The sequence below is a fragment of the Hyperolius riggenbachi genome, chromosome 7 (assembly GCF_040937935.1).
Source record: "Hyperolius riggenbachi isolate aHypRig1 chromosome 7, aHypRig1.pri, whole genome shotgun sequence".
Classification (NCBI taxonomy): Eukaryota; Metazoa; Chordata; class Amphibia; order Anura; family Hyperoliidae; genus Hyperolius; species Hyperolius riggenbachi.
This window is the reverse complement of record NC_090652.1, coordinates 7,859,175-7,875,118: the sequence shown is the minus strand read 5'-3', so window position 1 is coordinate 7,875,118 and position 15,944 is coordinate 7,859,175. Positions and strand designations below refer to the sequence as shown.

The window sequence follows — 15,944 nt, the reverse complement described above, 5'->3', positions numbered from 1 at the left end:
GCTGAAGAAGCAGCTGCCGGGATGGTGCGGGCCATTCGTGATCCTGTAAGCCCTTGTTCTCAGTCTGGATGCGTGGAAGTGGTCCAGAGGTGGCAGGGGTGAACCAATGATTCTTTCCGCTGCATTGATTACTCTTTGTAGTCTGTACCGGTCACTCGTGGTGGCTCCCCCATACCAAATGATGATGGATGAGCACAGGATTGACTCGATGGTGGCAGTGTAGAAGCTAGACAGCAGCTCCTGCGGCATGCCAAACTTCCAGAGTTGTCTTAGGAAGAACAGCCGTTGCTGCGCCTTCTTTTGGCATTTAGTGGTGTTTTCACTCCATCTCAGGTCGTTGGTGATGGTAGTGCCCAGAAACCGAACACTTGATACTCTGGTGACTTCCGTGCCTTCGATGAGTACCGGGCTGAGTGGGGGTGGACTTTTCCTGAAGTCGATAACCAACTCTACGGTCTTTGCAGCATTTAGGACAAGCATGTTGTCCTTACACCAGTTGCAGATTCGCTCAATCTCACTGCGGTAGGTGCGTTCGTCCCCTCCACTGATGAGACCAAGGATGGTGGTGTCATCCGCAAATTTAATTACCTTAACGCAGTCAGCCGTTGAGGTACATCTGTTTGTATACAGGGAAAACAGGATTGGAGACAGTACACAGCCTTGAGGGGCGCCAGTATTTGTGGTCCTCATTTGGGAGAGGCAGCTGCCAAGTTTAACCTGTTGCGTCCTGTTTGCTGCCAAGCTAATGAATTCTCATGGCCACTTCATGTTTAGAGTATGACAGACAAGGAAGTATTTACGTATTTAATTTAAAGGGGGCTTAGATGCTTTCCTTGCGTTGAAAGACATCCATGGCTACAATTACTAGGTAATGCCTAATGATGTTGATCCAGGGATTTTATCTGATTGCCATCTGGAGTCGGGAAGGAATTTTTCCCTTTAGGGGCTAATTGGACCATGCCTTGTAAGGGTTTTTCCCCTTCCTCTGGATCAACAGGGATATGTGAGGGAGCAGGCTGGTGCTGTACCTTCCTCTGGATCAGCAGGGATATGTGAGGGAGCAGGCTGGTGTTGTGCCTTCCTCTGGATCAGCAGGGATATGTGAGGGAGCAGGCTGGTGTTGTGCCTTCCTCTGGATCAGCAGGGATATGTGAGGGTGCAGGCTGGTGTTGTGCCTTCCTCTGGATCAGCAGGATATGTGAGGGAGCAGGCTGGTGTTGTGCCTTCCTCTGGATCAGCAGGGATATGTGAGGGAGCAGGCTGGTGTTGTGCCTTCCTCTGGATCAGCAGGGATATGTGAGGGAGCAGGCTGGTGTTGTGCCTTTCTCTGGATCAGCAGGGATATGTGAGGGAGCAGGCTGGTGTTGTACCTTCCTCTGGATCAGCAGGGATATGTGAGGGTGCAGGCTGGTGTTGTGCCTTCCTCTGGATCAGCAGGGATATGTGAGGGTGCAGGCTGGCGTTGTACCTTCCTCTGGATCAGCAGGGATATGTGAGGGAGCCGGCTGGTGTTGTGCCTTCCTCTGGATCAGCAGTGATATGTGAGGGAGCAGGCTCGTGTTGTGCCTTCCTCTGGATCAGCAGGGATATGTGAGGGAGCAGGCTGGTGTTGTGCCTTCCTCTGGATCAGCAGGGATATGTGAGGGTGCAGGCTGGTGTTGTGCCTTCCTCTGGATCAGCAGGGATATGTGAGGGTGCAGGCTGGTGTTGTGCCTTCCTCTGGATCAGCAGGGATATGTGAGGGTGCAGGCTGGTGTTGTGCCTTCCTCTGGATCAGCAGGGATATGTGAGGGAGCAGGCTGGTGTTGTGCCTTCCTCTGGATCAGCAGGGATATGTGAGGGAGCAGGCTGGTGTTGTGCCTTCCTCTGGATCAGCAGGGATATGTGAGGGTGCAGGCTGGTGTTGTGCCTTCCTCTGGATCAGCAGGGATATGTGAGGGAGCAGGCTGGTGTTGTGCCTTCCTCTGGATCAGCAGGGATATGTGAGGGAGCAGGCTGGTGTTGTGCCTTCCTCTGGATCAGCAGGGATATGTGAGGGAGCAGGCTGGTGTTGTGCCTTCCTCTGGATCAGCAGGAATATGTGAGGGAGCAGGCTGGAGTTGTACTTTGTACTGGTTGAACTCGATGGACGTATGTCTTTTTTCAACCAAAATACCTATGTAACTATGTAATGCATACCTGAAGGAGGCTGCTATATTTTTTCCTTTCAAACAATACCAGTTGCCTGGCTGTCCTGCTCATCTCTATGGCTGCACTACAGTATAATCTCCTTATAGTAAACCTTCAGGAACAGTAAACTAAATGTCCAGGTCCCGGGCCAATCTCCATTGGTCGGGACCTGGAGCAGCAGCTCATCGAATTTGACCGGAAGGGCGGCGAGGTAGCTGACAGATTACAGGGGGCTGGAAAAAGCCCCAGGTAAGTATACATTCTGGGGCTCCTCTCATCTGAGGTTTACCTTAAAGGAATACTATCAATTAAGATAACTTTTTTTTAATACTCTATATTAGGGTACACATTACCACTAGTGCTAGGGGCACTTTATTTATTCACCCAGGTCTCTCTAGCTCTCTCCCTGCTTAAAAATTCATTTCTCACACAGCTCACAAATATACTTCACTGTGCCACAGCATTCAGGAGACATGAGGAGGCTGATCTGAGGAGGTAACATGTAGCTAGATATGCTCGAATATTGCTGTAAATATAACTAGCAGGGAGATGTGTATACACTATTCCTGACTGACCGGCTTGCTTGCTTGTGATGTTACATTCCAGGCTGCATCTACTTCATAAAGTGCTATGAGAGGGAGAGAGACTGTTTACAAAGGCATTATCAGGAACTTTATTAGTCAGAGAACAGAAGACAAGGAACACACATTGCTGAAATCTTTAAGCCCCTAATGCCGGGAATACACTGTTCGTTTTTGCCGTGCGTTTCTGCTCTTGATCGATTTCAGCTCTCGATTCAGATCTTCCTCTCGTTTTTCTTATCTTTTTCCATTCACTTCTATCAGAAATCGAGCGGCAGAAAAATGGAAAGGGAGATCAGACATGTCGGAAATTATCTATCGAGCCATCTAATCAGCTACAAAACGAACCGTGTATTCCCAGCATAACTCCCCCACCATCTGAATAAGATTCTTTCAGCAAGGTGATTATGAAACTATACACTGAGCAGTTGATAGCAAACCACCTGTGCAGGAACATGGTCTAGCCCTTTAATGCTGGGAATACACCAGCTGGGTACTCAAGGAGTTGATCGATTATTTCCGACCAAACACTCCCAATCCAGCGCAGAAGATTTGGGCACAGCCGGTACCACCACAGACCGTAATAGGTATTACGGCTATAGCGGTGCACAGTGACCTCGCCAGGCCGGGTTCTGGGTCTGCGCTCCACCGTGCGGGTCACGTGGTCCCGCCGACGTCATCAGGACAACCTGGCGAGGTCGGCTGCCCCAGCGGAGATGACCGGGAGCCTCCGGAGCTGCGGCAAGGGCACAGGATGGCTGCCACGGGCTGGAGGAAGCCCCAGGTAAGTGGAACTAAATTATAATAATAAATAGCAGCTTGGGCTGTGGAGCCGGAGTTGGAGCAATTTTTGGTACCTAGAGTTGGAGTCGTGATTTCATAAACTAAGGAGTCTGAAGATTTTTGGTCAAAATTCACAGCCCTGGTAAGTATTAAAGAGAATCTGTACTCTAATATTCTTACAATAAAAAGCATACCATTCTATTCATTATTTTCTCCTGTGCCCCTCTGTGCTGTTTCTGCCACTCTCTGCTGCAATCCTGGCTTGTAATTAACAGTTTTAGGCAGTGTTTACAAACAAACTAACCAGCTTCTAATAGGCTCAGCTAAGCATAGTGTGTGAGTCATTCATAGTGTGCAGGGGGCCTGCAGAGGGTGTGTATCGCTTCTACCAATCACAAGCAGCCCTGCACATTCCACACAATCAAGCTTTAGCCCGACAAACAGGACAGAGGAAAGATACATTGATTTATTACAGAGACAGTGCAGTTAGGAAAGACTGCAGTAAGCCAGAGCAGATTAGAAAAGGCATAGGAACTTATAGGATAGAAGAACTAAGGCTGAAAAATTTGTTACAGAGTCTCTTTAAAGAGAATCTGTATTGTTAAAATCGCACAAAAGTAAACATACCAGTGTGTTAGGGGACATCTCCTATTACCCTCTGTCACAATTTCGCCGCTCCCCGCCGCATTAAAAGTAGTCAAAAACAGTTTTAAAAAGTTTGTTTATAAACAAACAAAATGGCCACCAAAACAGGAAGTAGATTGATGTACAATATGTCTACACATAGAAAATACATCCATACACAAGCAGGCTGTATACAGCTTTCCTTTTGAATCTCAAAAGATCATTTGTGTGTTTACCTTCTGTCCCCTGCTTCTCTCATGCACTGAACATTACAGGCTTCCTGCAGACAGCTCTGCCTATGTCGTTAATTCCTCAGTATGTGTCAGCCAGCTACTTTCACAGCCTAACAGAGGAGGATTTTTATCCAGCTCTCTTCTATCACTGATAAGATAGCAGAGAAGCTGCTGGCTTATGTAAATAAAACACACACTGGAGTGTGCATAGAGGAACAGTTCAACACTGAAGAACTTGGCAGCCTTCCAGACACAGGCCGACAAGTCTGACAGGGGAAAGATACATTGATTTATTACAGAGATGGTTATAGTAGAAAGAGCTGCAGCAAGCCAGATCACATTAGAATAGGTTTAGGAACTTGTAGGATGGTAGAAAAAACGTTGTAATTTTTGTTACAGAGTCACTTTAAGGCGTGTACACACGCACGACAGCAGCCCACACCGGGCGGATCGTTCAGGAACAGCCTTATCAGTCCGCCGACAGACTGTACACACACCGGACTGTCTGCTGAAAACCCGCCCAGCGGGAGGTGCCGACGGACCTGTCGTTGGCTGCTGTCGTGCGTGTGTAAGCACCTTTAGACTAAGGAGTCAGAGGCATTTGAGGTACCTGGAGTCGGAGTTGGAGTCTGAGTCGTCAGTTTCGTAAACTGAGGAGTCGGAAGATTTTTGTACCGACTCCACAGCCCTGCTTTTTCTCAGCTGCATGATGACAAAGATAAAATATTTTACATTTATTGGAGGAACCCCTCCCTTCCTTTCACATTGCCGGGACAGAATCCGGCAAACTGGTGGAGTAGGTGGTGTCCGGCAATGGAGGAATTGCTAATGGCTGCCACCTGCATAACCTTAGCTATGGAAAGAGAAGGGTGAAAAGCATGCACTGATATGCTCATAGGCTTGAAGGAGTGTTTATTTATCTTTGTATGTGTAAGAGTGCTGCAACTAAATATTTTGAATTAAAAAAAATGTTTGGTTTGGGTTCGCTTTAACTGAATCCCAAAAACCTTTCCACTGCATTTCATTACTGTCATTAAAGGACCTGCTGAGATCATTTCAGTAATCGTCTTGTTAACTCAGGTGAGAATGTTGACGAGCACAAAGCTGGAGATCATTATGTCAGGCTGATTGGGTTAGAATGGCAGACTTGACATGTTAAAAGGTGTGTGATGCTTGAAATCATTGATCTTCCATTGTTAACCATGGTGACTAGCAAAAAAAAAACAACGCATGCAGCCATCATTGCGTTGCAAAAAAATGGCTTCACAGGCTACTAAGATTGCACCTAAATCAACAATTTATAGGATCATCAAGAACTTCAAGGAAAGAGGTTCAATTCTTGGAAAGGCGGCTTCAGGGCGTCCAAGAAAGTCCAACAAGCGCCAGGATTGTCTCCTAAAGAGGATTCAGCTGCGGGATCAGAGTGCAACCAGTGCAGAGGTTGCTCAGGAATGGCAGCAGGCAGGTGTGAGCGAGCGCATTTTCACGCACAGTGAGGCGAAGACTTTTGGAAGATGGCCTGGTGTCAAGAAGGGCAGCAAAGAAGCCACTTCTCACCCCAAAAAAACATCAGTACATCACAAACAATTGAAACAAAGATCTAAAAGCAGTTTAGCAGCAAACTCTGTGAAAACTAATATTTTTGACAGTCTCAAAACTTTTGGCCAGGACTGTACTATCTCAGAAAAAACACACATATATAAGTAGATAAATACTTTCAGTGAGCGAGGTGAATTTCAAACCCCCCCCGGTGCCCGTTTGCAACTCTGCAGGGAGGGGGGGGGGGGAATGAGGGGGATCCAGTTGCCTGTCGGCGGGCAGGAGTAGCAGCGCATGCAGACCGGATGCAGCCCATGGGCTGTAGTTTGCCCAGCGCTGCACTAAACCCTAAACTAGATAAATTGAATGTGAACTGATACACATGGATGCAGCTAGCCACAAGTAGACTTACATTTTTTGTACAACCAGAGGTAATGGCAGCGCTTCCAAATACAGGCTGCACCTGAGCTGACCAGCTGCGTAGATGTGCAGAGTCTAAAATACGGGCAGATTACACAACTTGCATTCAAAAATCTGCCTGGTATATGTTCATGTACAGCATTAGAGGCAAAGGATCAGCAGGAGAGCAAGGGAATGTGCATCCTGATCTCCTCCGGTGACCGGCGTCGTTCTGAAATGACTGTGTACCGCCTGTGCCACGTAACACTGCTGCATGCACTGATGTCACCACATGTGGCAGTGTCACGTGCAGGGCTGTGGAGTCGGAGTCGTGGCAATTTTGGGTGCCTGGAGTCGGAGTCGGGAAAAAATGCACCGACTCCAACTCCTAATAAATTTAAACTGTTATTAAAATAGAAAATATGATAAAATATTCTATTTCTCAGATAATAGTTATCATAAATAATTTATATATACAGTAATAGCCGTGCTTAGTCCACAAAAATGAAATAAACCAATCAAAAATTAGTTACTTGTGCTGCTCAATAAAGCAGTCCCCGTATTTTTAAAGTCAGATATACACATCTGATTGTGACTGTATATATGATGTGTACACAGGAATCTCTTATATATACTAAATAACGTCTATGCTGTAAGAATAAAGCCTGATGTGTAGCCGTGTCACTAATAGAGATGGTCAATGAGATGGAAATAATTCTGCGTTGATGCTGATTTATGCAAATGTACGCACTCCCTTTGCTGATGAAATCAAATAATTTGATATGTTGTTAAAATTTGGTTTGGTGACTACGAATTAAATTGTACCTGAGAAGGATGAAAAGAAAAGTTTTATACATACCTGGGGCTTCCTCCAGCCCCCTTCAGGCTAATCAGTCCCTCACTGTCCCCTTCCGCCACCTGGATCTTCTGCTATGAGTCCTGGTAATTCAGCCAGTCAGCGCTGTCCGGCCGCATGCCGCTCCCACAGCCAGGAACATTCTGCACCTGCGCAATAGTGCTGCACAGGTGTAGTATGCTCCTGGCGGCGGAGTGTGTGCATGAGCACTACGCCCGACTGGCTCAAGTACCTGGACTCATAGCAGAAGATCCAGGTGGAGGAGGACAGTGAGGGACTGATTAGACTGAAGGGGGCTGGAGGAAGCCCCAGGTATGTATAAAACTTTAATTTCATCTGTCTCAGGTTTATTTTGTTACACAGTAGTACTATACTCTACATATGCACTCTCCACAGAGCTGCAGGGTATCCACTGAGAATGTTGTGCACATTGAACACAGAGGTGTTGTCTGTCACCCATAAACCTTGTTCAGATTGTGCATGAAGAATGTGTAATAGAGGAAGAATCTCCTCATTCCCCTGCAGAGTACCTGCACATCATTCTTACATGTACCCACACTTACATTGCCTAGGGCCTGATAGATATTCTTTGTTCTGGTCTGTACCTTTTACAAGTACTCTTACCAAGGACTAGTTTTAGTCTAAAGGGAATAAATATAGCAGTCTCCATATCCTTCTCACTTCAGTTGTCTTGTAAAATTCCTAAGCGTTGGCAGTTAGGATACGAATTTCATGTTACATACTTTCAATCAACAAGATTGTAATATGCAAATTAGAGGAGTCGGAGTCGAAGTCATTCTAAACTGAGGAGTTGGAGTCGGTGGATTTTTGTACCGCCTCCACAGCCCTGGTCACGTGGTACAAGAGCTTGCAGTGTCATTTCAGAAAGATGCTGGACTCCAGAGACCAGGGGTCGAGCCAACATGACAGGTGAGCCTCCACCACTCACCATGTGCCCGGGGGTTACACAAACACTTGGGGGGAGACCAGCCCGGGATCCGCCGGTCATCGGGGAATAGCATGCCATTACGCCACACACCCAGTCGAGCCCTCGCGGCTGAGATTTTTCCAGCATGCCTGATCCATCCTTTTGACCATTTTCACCTGGAAATCGATCAGAACAATCGATCCGATGGCCATGTTGCAGAATTGATATCTGACAGATTGGATCAGTATGATCGATTGGCCGGATATCGATGCCAAAAATTGAGTAATGTATGGCAGAGCATCAGCACAGAAGTATTGTTTATTAGAGAATGAAGATGGCAGCCTCTGTACTGCTCTCAGTTTCTGGCTGTAGGATTACATGCGAGACATGCCTTGCTGCAGAGAAGGAGGTCTGCAAAGCAACCCAATTCTTCAAGAATTGTGTCTTCTGATAGGAGGCTGGGAGAGAAGCTGCTGAGGCTGCACATATTCTACCTGGCCAGTCTCTGCCGGCATCATAGCGTCACTGCACAGCCTTCCCAGACACCGAGTTCATCTGAGGACACAGCTCATACTTTCCATGCGCGGAGCACAGGCGGAGAAAACGCTCCACTTACACTGGAGAACAACAGAGGACAGCCACCGCTCTGCCGGGCAGCCTGCAGACCATTGTCCCCCTGTGAAATATCGCCCTTCTGCAGCACCCAACGCTATTCCAGATCTCTATCTGCTCAAAAACAGCAGATTATAGGATAAAAGCAGATCTTTTATTTACACTTCTGATCAGGATGTCTGAGATGGAGGCTTCTGTACAAGATGGCATATAAACAAACAACTGTCTTCTCTAAACAACAGAAGGTCCTGCTGGAACTACACTTGCCAAAATTCTCCCACTACTGCTGCAACACAACAGGCCCCGCTTACTAAGGGCCTTTTTCCACTAGCCTGCGATTTGCGATTTGCTTCTGATCGCAAATCGCAAGGTACATTAAACTAATGGAAACTGCAGCAGCAATTTCCATTAGTGCGATCCGATTGCGATGCGATTTTGGTCAAAGCGCAATCGTCGTCCTGCCGCGTTTTGTATGCGATTGAGCTGGACTATAATGAGTATAGTAGCTCAATTGCAATCGCAATCGCATGGTGGAAATTGAAACGCGATTGCGATCGTGATCGGAATCGCAATCGCATTTCATAGTGGAAAAGAGCCCTAAGGGCTCTTTCACATTAGGGCAGATTTTCTGCGTTTCAACGCAACGGGTAAAGTTTGCGTTACCCAAGGTGAAATGAAAGTCCATAGACTTTCATTTTAGCTTTCACATATAACGCAGCCTTTTTGTGCGTTGCGTTACACTGCACCCAGGCGCAGTTTTTCGGCCGACGCTAGCTTTATGCGTTACAATGTTAGTCAATGTAAAACGCGCACTATGCGCGTTTTTAATCCGTTAACGCAGGCAATCAGTCCCAGAATGCAACAGAGGAACAATGTAGAAAGTTGAAAACGAAAAGAAAAAAAAATCACCTGCGTGATTCACTGCAGTGATTCACGCACACTCACTGCAGTGCAACGCATTAAAACGCATACAACAAAACTTATGCTTTGAGCGTTCTCCAACGCAAGCTCTGATGTGAAAGAGCCCTAAACAACAAAACAGCAGGAGGCACCTATATAATAAAATTACATTAAAAACTGTGTAAATGGAAAAAAGTTAGTTTTGGCCAAACTCCAAGGAAGAGACAACGGAAGTGAGTGACACGTTTTATAAACACTGCAAATTACTATAAAATTAGGCATACGTAAGGTGATGACGGCCTCAGAGGACAAGGCTATGTATCTGTTTTCCCGAAAATATCAGGAGCTTCTTCAGTGCTCCATAATCCCAGTGAGCCCTCAAGGACCCTTTTCCACGAGCAGTTGATAGACAGTGAAAAGACTCTCAAACTCTCACAACTGCTTGCTGCTGCCTGGCAACTGCTTGCTGAGCACACAGTTCAACTGCCCGTGGAAATGGGCCCTTACTGTTCTCCCAGTCATCTCCATGCTTGGCTGCTCTGTTCTTGCTTGGAGCACACCCGGTTTGTCCAATTGCAGGACCGCTTCATGAGGTATAGCTGTGCACATCAGCCTCGGACAGGAGCATCCTGGGCATGTACGATCACTATGGCTTCTGAACTGCCCATGCCCAAAACTCTTCTGGCCGTGGTCTGCCTTGCACGAGAAGGTTGCGAGCAGAGGACAGGGGGAAACCACCACAACGCAGGGGTCACAGAGATTATAGGGGGCACTGAAGAAGCCCCAGGTATGTCCACCTCATATTTTTATCTTTAGTTCAGGTAGCCTTTAACCCCACATTGAGTAGATATCACACCCGGGTGGATCTAGTGAACATTCATCTGACTTGCTACATTGAGGCTACTTTCCCACCAAGACATTCGCGTTTTAGGGGACGTTATGGTCGCATAACGTGCCCCTAATGCAACGCAAGGTGGTGTTGAAGTTGGACGTCAGATTGAGCTGCGTTATGCAGCTCTCAAAGCAGCCGCTCCAGATTAGTGATAGGAAGTCCGGATCTTTTTAAGGATTCGGATCATTTGAATCGGATCATTTGAAAAGATCCGGATCTTTGAACCAAATCATTTGAATCATTTTACTAGGGAAGCAGACTGGGGGTGAAATGACTAGCAGGACAGAACTTTCCCTGCACTGTACATTCTGTATGTTCCTGTTTCTTCCAGACAGACATCCACTGTGAACCGAATCTTTCATTGTGATGATCCGGATGATTTGACTCACAAAAAAGATCCGGATCAAATGAACAATTCATTCATGATCCGGACAACACTACAGTCCCACCACGAGTCTCTGCAGTGCAGTGAATATTAATTAGCCATGTGGCTGGGTGGAGGAGGAGGGGAGACCTCCTCCTCCAACATTACTGAGCATGTGCAAACAGTCTAACGTGGCTTAGCCCAGTATAACGTACAGCATGCAGCACTTTGTTTAAACGTGCTGCGTTACAATGTAACCAACGTGGGCACTGTGAACAGCACATTGATTTTACAGTGCTGTGAGTTAGGCTGTGTTACTGGCTGCTGTAACGTGGAACTTTAATGTCCCACTGTGAAACCAGCCTTAGAGAACAACAATCCAAGAATTAGGGTCAGATCACACAGAGTAAATAGCTTCACCAACTCACAGCTTAATTGTATCGCCACATCTGAGTGTCCCAATCGCTCACCTCCAAATTCAACAACTAATTTCATCTTCAATTTCCTAATCCCCACTGCTCTGGTCTGTGCTTCCGACTCCAATCCCTCAAAATCTCTAACCTTCCTCAGTTTCATTGCCCTCCTCAAGGTGCCCATGGACAATACAATTTTGATTTGTCATCTTTCCAGATCTATGTAGCAGAAGGGTAAGCCGAGTGAATAAGACGTAGATCAGAAACTTTAGGCAGTCCTTCGTATTACATAGATAGTTAGGATCATACAATCGAGACTGTATCATTCATAGGTACCTGTACAGCTCACATCTTTTTACTGGAATTTTTCATTCCTAATTCAAGCAAGCAATCCCAACCAGGGCTGTGGAGTCGGAGCAATTTTGGATGCCTGGAGTCAGTGGTTTTATAAACTGAGGAGTCTGAGACTTCATAAACTAAGGAGTAGGGAGTGGGATGATTTTTGTACCGACTCCACAGACCTGGAAAGTATTAGACTAAGGAATGGGAGTTGGAGTCGAGGAGTCGGAGCAATTTTGGGTACCTGGAGTCAGGGGTTTCATAAATTGAGGAATCGGATGATTTTTGTACCGACTCTTCAGGCCTCATCCCAACCCTACTAGTTTACAAAAAAACCTCTTCGAATTGCAAACCTCACACCAAAAGAACCCAGTCTTGGCTTCTTGGTTCTTTCCCTTTCACCATCTAGACCAGCCTCTCCCTCTACTCGATCCTTGATTGATCCCATTCTGAGTATTATTTATGTTGTGATCATTCCATGACCAGACTTCACCAAAGCCACCAACAATCTGTTGACTGCTGAATCCAAAGACACCTACTTGGTCTTTCTTTTTCACACTGAGGATCATTTTCCATTCTCCAGACTCGCGCTTCTCGAGAGGTCAAGGTCTTAGGTATTTCTTGGGTTTCCTTTTACTTGTCACTAGGATTGAGTCGCTGAGGCTGGAGACAACACAAGTGATCCAACAAACACGGACTAGAGATTTCTATAAATTGTCTGCTAAGTTTGGAAGACCCCCACAGGTAATAACAAACATAGTGAGGGAAGCTGAGAAGTTAGTGAGTGTTATATGGTCATGGGCATCCACAAACTGTGCCCTCTCACGTACCTAAAGAAAAGAAAGAAGTCTCTAACAGGGCCGCCAGCAGCAATAAAATCCTGACATGCACGCTAAGTTTAATCCCACCATAAAAAGTAAAGAGGCTGAAAGCATCATGGCTTGCCGGTTTTGGAAAAATATGTCGGCAACGGCAAGTTCACACAGTTCTATCCTGCCATGTTAAGCAAACATTCAATGCCGCAAATGCAAGGTGGACTAAGCTTTCACATTTGTCTATCCTATTACTGCCAAATTACCAGAAAACAGGGTCCTAAGAAAGATTAAAAAAAGTAAATTACAAAGTAAACAGATCCCCCTACAAATACCCAATTATCTATTTATGATCACTTCAGGCAGTCAAAGAGAAGCAAATACTTCCAAACTGCAAGCAAATTTCAGGAAAACTGTATAAAGCTTGGACCTAGGCCCCAGGGCTGGGAGTCGGAGCAATTTTGGGTACCTGGAGTCGGTGGTTTTAATTAACTGAGAAGTCGGAGTCAGATGATTTTTGAACCAAATCCATAGCCTTTGTAAAAATTAGATATGGAGTCAGATTCTGAGCAATTTTGGGCACCTGGAGTCGGAGGTTTGATAAACTGCCTAGGCCAACCATATGCATCCCGGCAATCATGGTTGGCCTATTTCTAATCGGCAAATAATGCGCATTAAATCTGCACCCAGGTTCGGATTATTTGGATCCCAATGACCATAATGGCCATCTATGAGTCTACCGGCCTTGCCCAACACCAATCCTGGCCAGAACTCACCATCCATTACCAGTACGTTACACATCAGCAATGAGAACAATCTGCAACAAAATTTGCACTGTGTACAAAAGATGTTCAATTCATTTATTATTTCTAGTTCACAATAATCTCCCCCACCTCTCCTATTTCCTGTCCATAGCCAAAGGTTCCCTACCAGAACCTTAACCTCATTGCTAGTCAACAATGCCCTTTCCAAAAATCTGCCCAAGGCAAGTTGTCACCCCTTGAAGTGTTCACCACTTCCACAATTTGTTAAGGACAGCGCCCACCCCTTCAATCAGTCCAAGACCACCCACCAGCCCCACAACTGTCCAGGCCAAGTCCCCACCCCTGCAATCAGTCCAGGCCCAAACCCACACTTACAATAAGTCAAGTGCCAGTCCTATTACCTACAATGGGCTCTTTTCATAAAACCTTACCGCAAGTTTTCCGCTCAAAACAGCGGATTTTCCCGTCCATTTAGCAAAGTGGGCATTCATAAAAGCTGTTCCCGCATGAAAATCTACAATCCCCCAGCAGAGCGAGAAATTTCCGCCTTCTCCAGTGTTTTTCTAGATTTATCTAGAAAAAAGTAACAAAATGGCCATTCATAAAGATTAGAGGAAGCGGTATGTGGACGGGAAATACCGCTTCCTCTGATTTTGCGGATTACATACAAGTGAATGGGACAGACCTCCCAGAGAGAGCAGTGCACGGAGGGACTCTGCCGGCTGAAGTGTTTCCGCATGCCTTCCGACAGCTTACCGCCAGCTTTCAGCGGGAGATCTCCGCTCTTGCATCGCAGCTTTCAAGATTTTTTTGAATGACCACCCAGAAGTGTAAAATACCGCTGCGGTATTTTCCCTCCAGGAGTTTTTTCGCCACAACTTTTTTATGAATAGAGCCCTAACACCTCTACAATCAGTACAGGCCTACACCCACTCCTAAAATTGGTCCAGGTCTGTCCCCCTGCCCTACAGACTGTACAGGCCTAGCCTTAAGTCAGCTCAGGCCCACACACCACCCCCACAGTAAGTCCAGGCTGCACTGATCACACCTACAGTCAGTCCAGGCCCAGGCCCCAAGTGTATTATCAGTTTAGACCCAGCCCCCTCCCCTACATCCAGTCAGTCCAGGTACTCCCCTTACAATCAGTCCAGGCCCTGCGCCTCCCCCACACTCAGACCAGGCCCTGCGCCTCCCCCACACTCAGACCAGGCCCTGCCTTCCTCCCCCACACTCAGACCAGGCCCTGCCTTCCTCCCCCACACTCAGACCAGGCCCTGCCTTCCTCCCCCACACTCAGACCAGGCCCTGCCTTCCTATCCCACACTCAGACCAGGCCCAGCCCCCTTCCCCACACTCAGACCAGGCCCAGCCCCCTACCCTACATTCGGTCCAGGCCCAGCCCCCTACCCTACATTCAGTCCAAGCCCCTCCCCCACACTCAGTCCAGGCCCAGCCCCCTCCCCTACACACTCAGTCCAGGCCCAGCCCCCTACCCTACACACTCAGTCCAGGCCCAGCCCCCTACCCTACATTCCGTCCAGGCCCAGCCCCCTACCCTACATTCAGTCCAGGCCCTGCCCCTACCCTACATTCAGTCCAAGCCCCTCCCCCACACTCAGTCTAGGTCCTGCCCCCACACTCAGTCCAGGCCCAGCCCCCTCCCCTACACACTCAGTCCAGGCCCAGCCCCCTACCCTACATTCAGTCCAGGCCCAGCCCCCTACCCTACATTCAGTCCAGACCCAGCTTTCTATCCTACATTCAGTCCAAGCCCCTCCCCCACACTCAGTCTAGGCCCTGCCCCCACACTCAGTCCAGGCCCAGCCTCCTCCCCTACACACTCAGTCCAGGCCCAGCCCCCTCCCCTACACACTCAGTCCAGGCACAGCCCCCTCCCCTACACACTCAGTCCAGGCCAAGCCCCCTCCCCTACACACTCAGTCCAGGCCCAGCCCCCTCCCCTATAGCCAGTTCAGGCCCTGTCCCCCTCCCCCCACTCAGTCAAGGCCCTGCCTCGTCCCCCACACTCAGTTCAGGCCCTGCCCTTTTCTTTACACTCAGTCCAGGCCATGGACCCTCCCTCACACTCAGTCCAGGCCCTGCCCCCTCCCCCAGTCAGTCCATGCCCTGCCCACACTCAGTTCAGGCCCTGCCCCCTCCCCCAGTCAGTCCATGCCCTGCCCACACTCAGTTCAGGCCCTGCCCTTTCCACTCAGTCCAGGCCCTGCCCCCTCCTCCACAGTCAGTCCAGGCCCTGCCCCCTCCCCACACTCAGTCTAGGCCCTGCCCCCTCCCCACAGTCAGTCCAGGCCCTGCCCCCTCCCCACACTCAGTCTAGGCCCTGCCCCCTCCCCACAGTCAGTCCAGGCCCTGCCCCCCTCCCCCAGGCACAGCAGCCCCTCCCCCGTGGGTCTCACCTGCAGCACCACCTCCACGTCGTAGGAGTTGCCCTTGCTCTTCTGGTAGCCGCGGAACTTGGAGCCGGAGTAGAGGAGGCTGGTGGCCGCCCCGGGCTGCTGCGTATTAATGGGCGGCGGGGGGATAAGCGAGGCGCCGGAGCCGCTGCTGCTGCTGGCCACGGTACGGACCGGCATGGCCCCCGCACTGCGCCTGGGCCTCTCCACCAGGCAGCAGCACCCCGAGCGTGCCAGCGAGCGAGCGCGGCCCCGCCCACCCCGGCGCCTGCGTCACCGCGCCCAGCCGCGCTGACGTCACCGGCAACATGGCGGCGTCCAC

At 48.5% G+C, this 15,944-nt stretch overlaps 1 protein-coding gene across 1 annotated transcript in view; it reads right to left on the bottom strand.

The window, feature by feature from the left end:
• The window catches only part of GID4 (GID complex subunit 4 homolog), a 36,290-nt gene extending 20,400 nt beyond the window's left edge, over nucleotides 1-15,890 (bottom strand). The window contains exon 1 of the mRNA XM_068243555.1: nucleotides 15,626-15,890. Within this exon, the coding sequence (XP_068099656.1) occupies nucleotides 15,626-15,802 (177 nt within the window). The 5' untranslated portion in view covers nucleotides 15,803-15,890. The remainder of the gene's footprint in view (nucleotides 1-15,625) is intronic.
• Nucleotides 15,891-15,944: the final 54 nt, after the last annotated feature.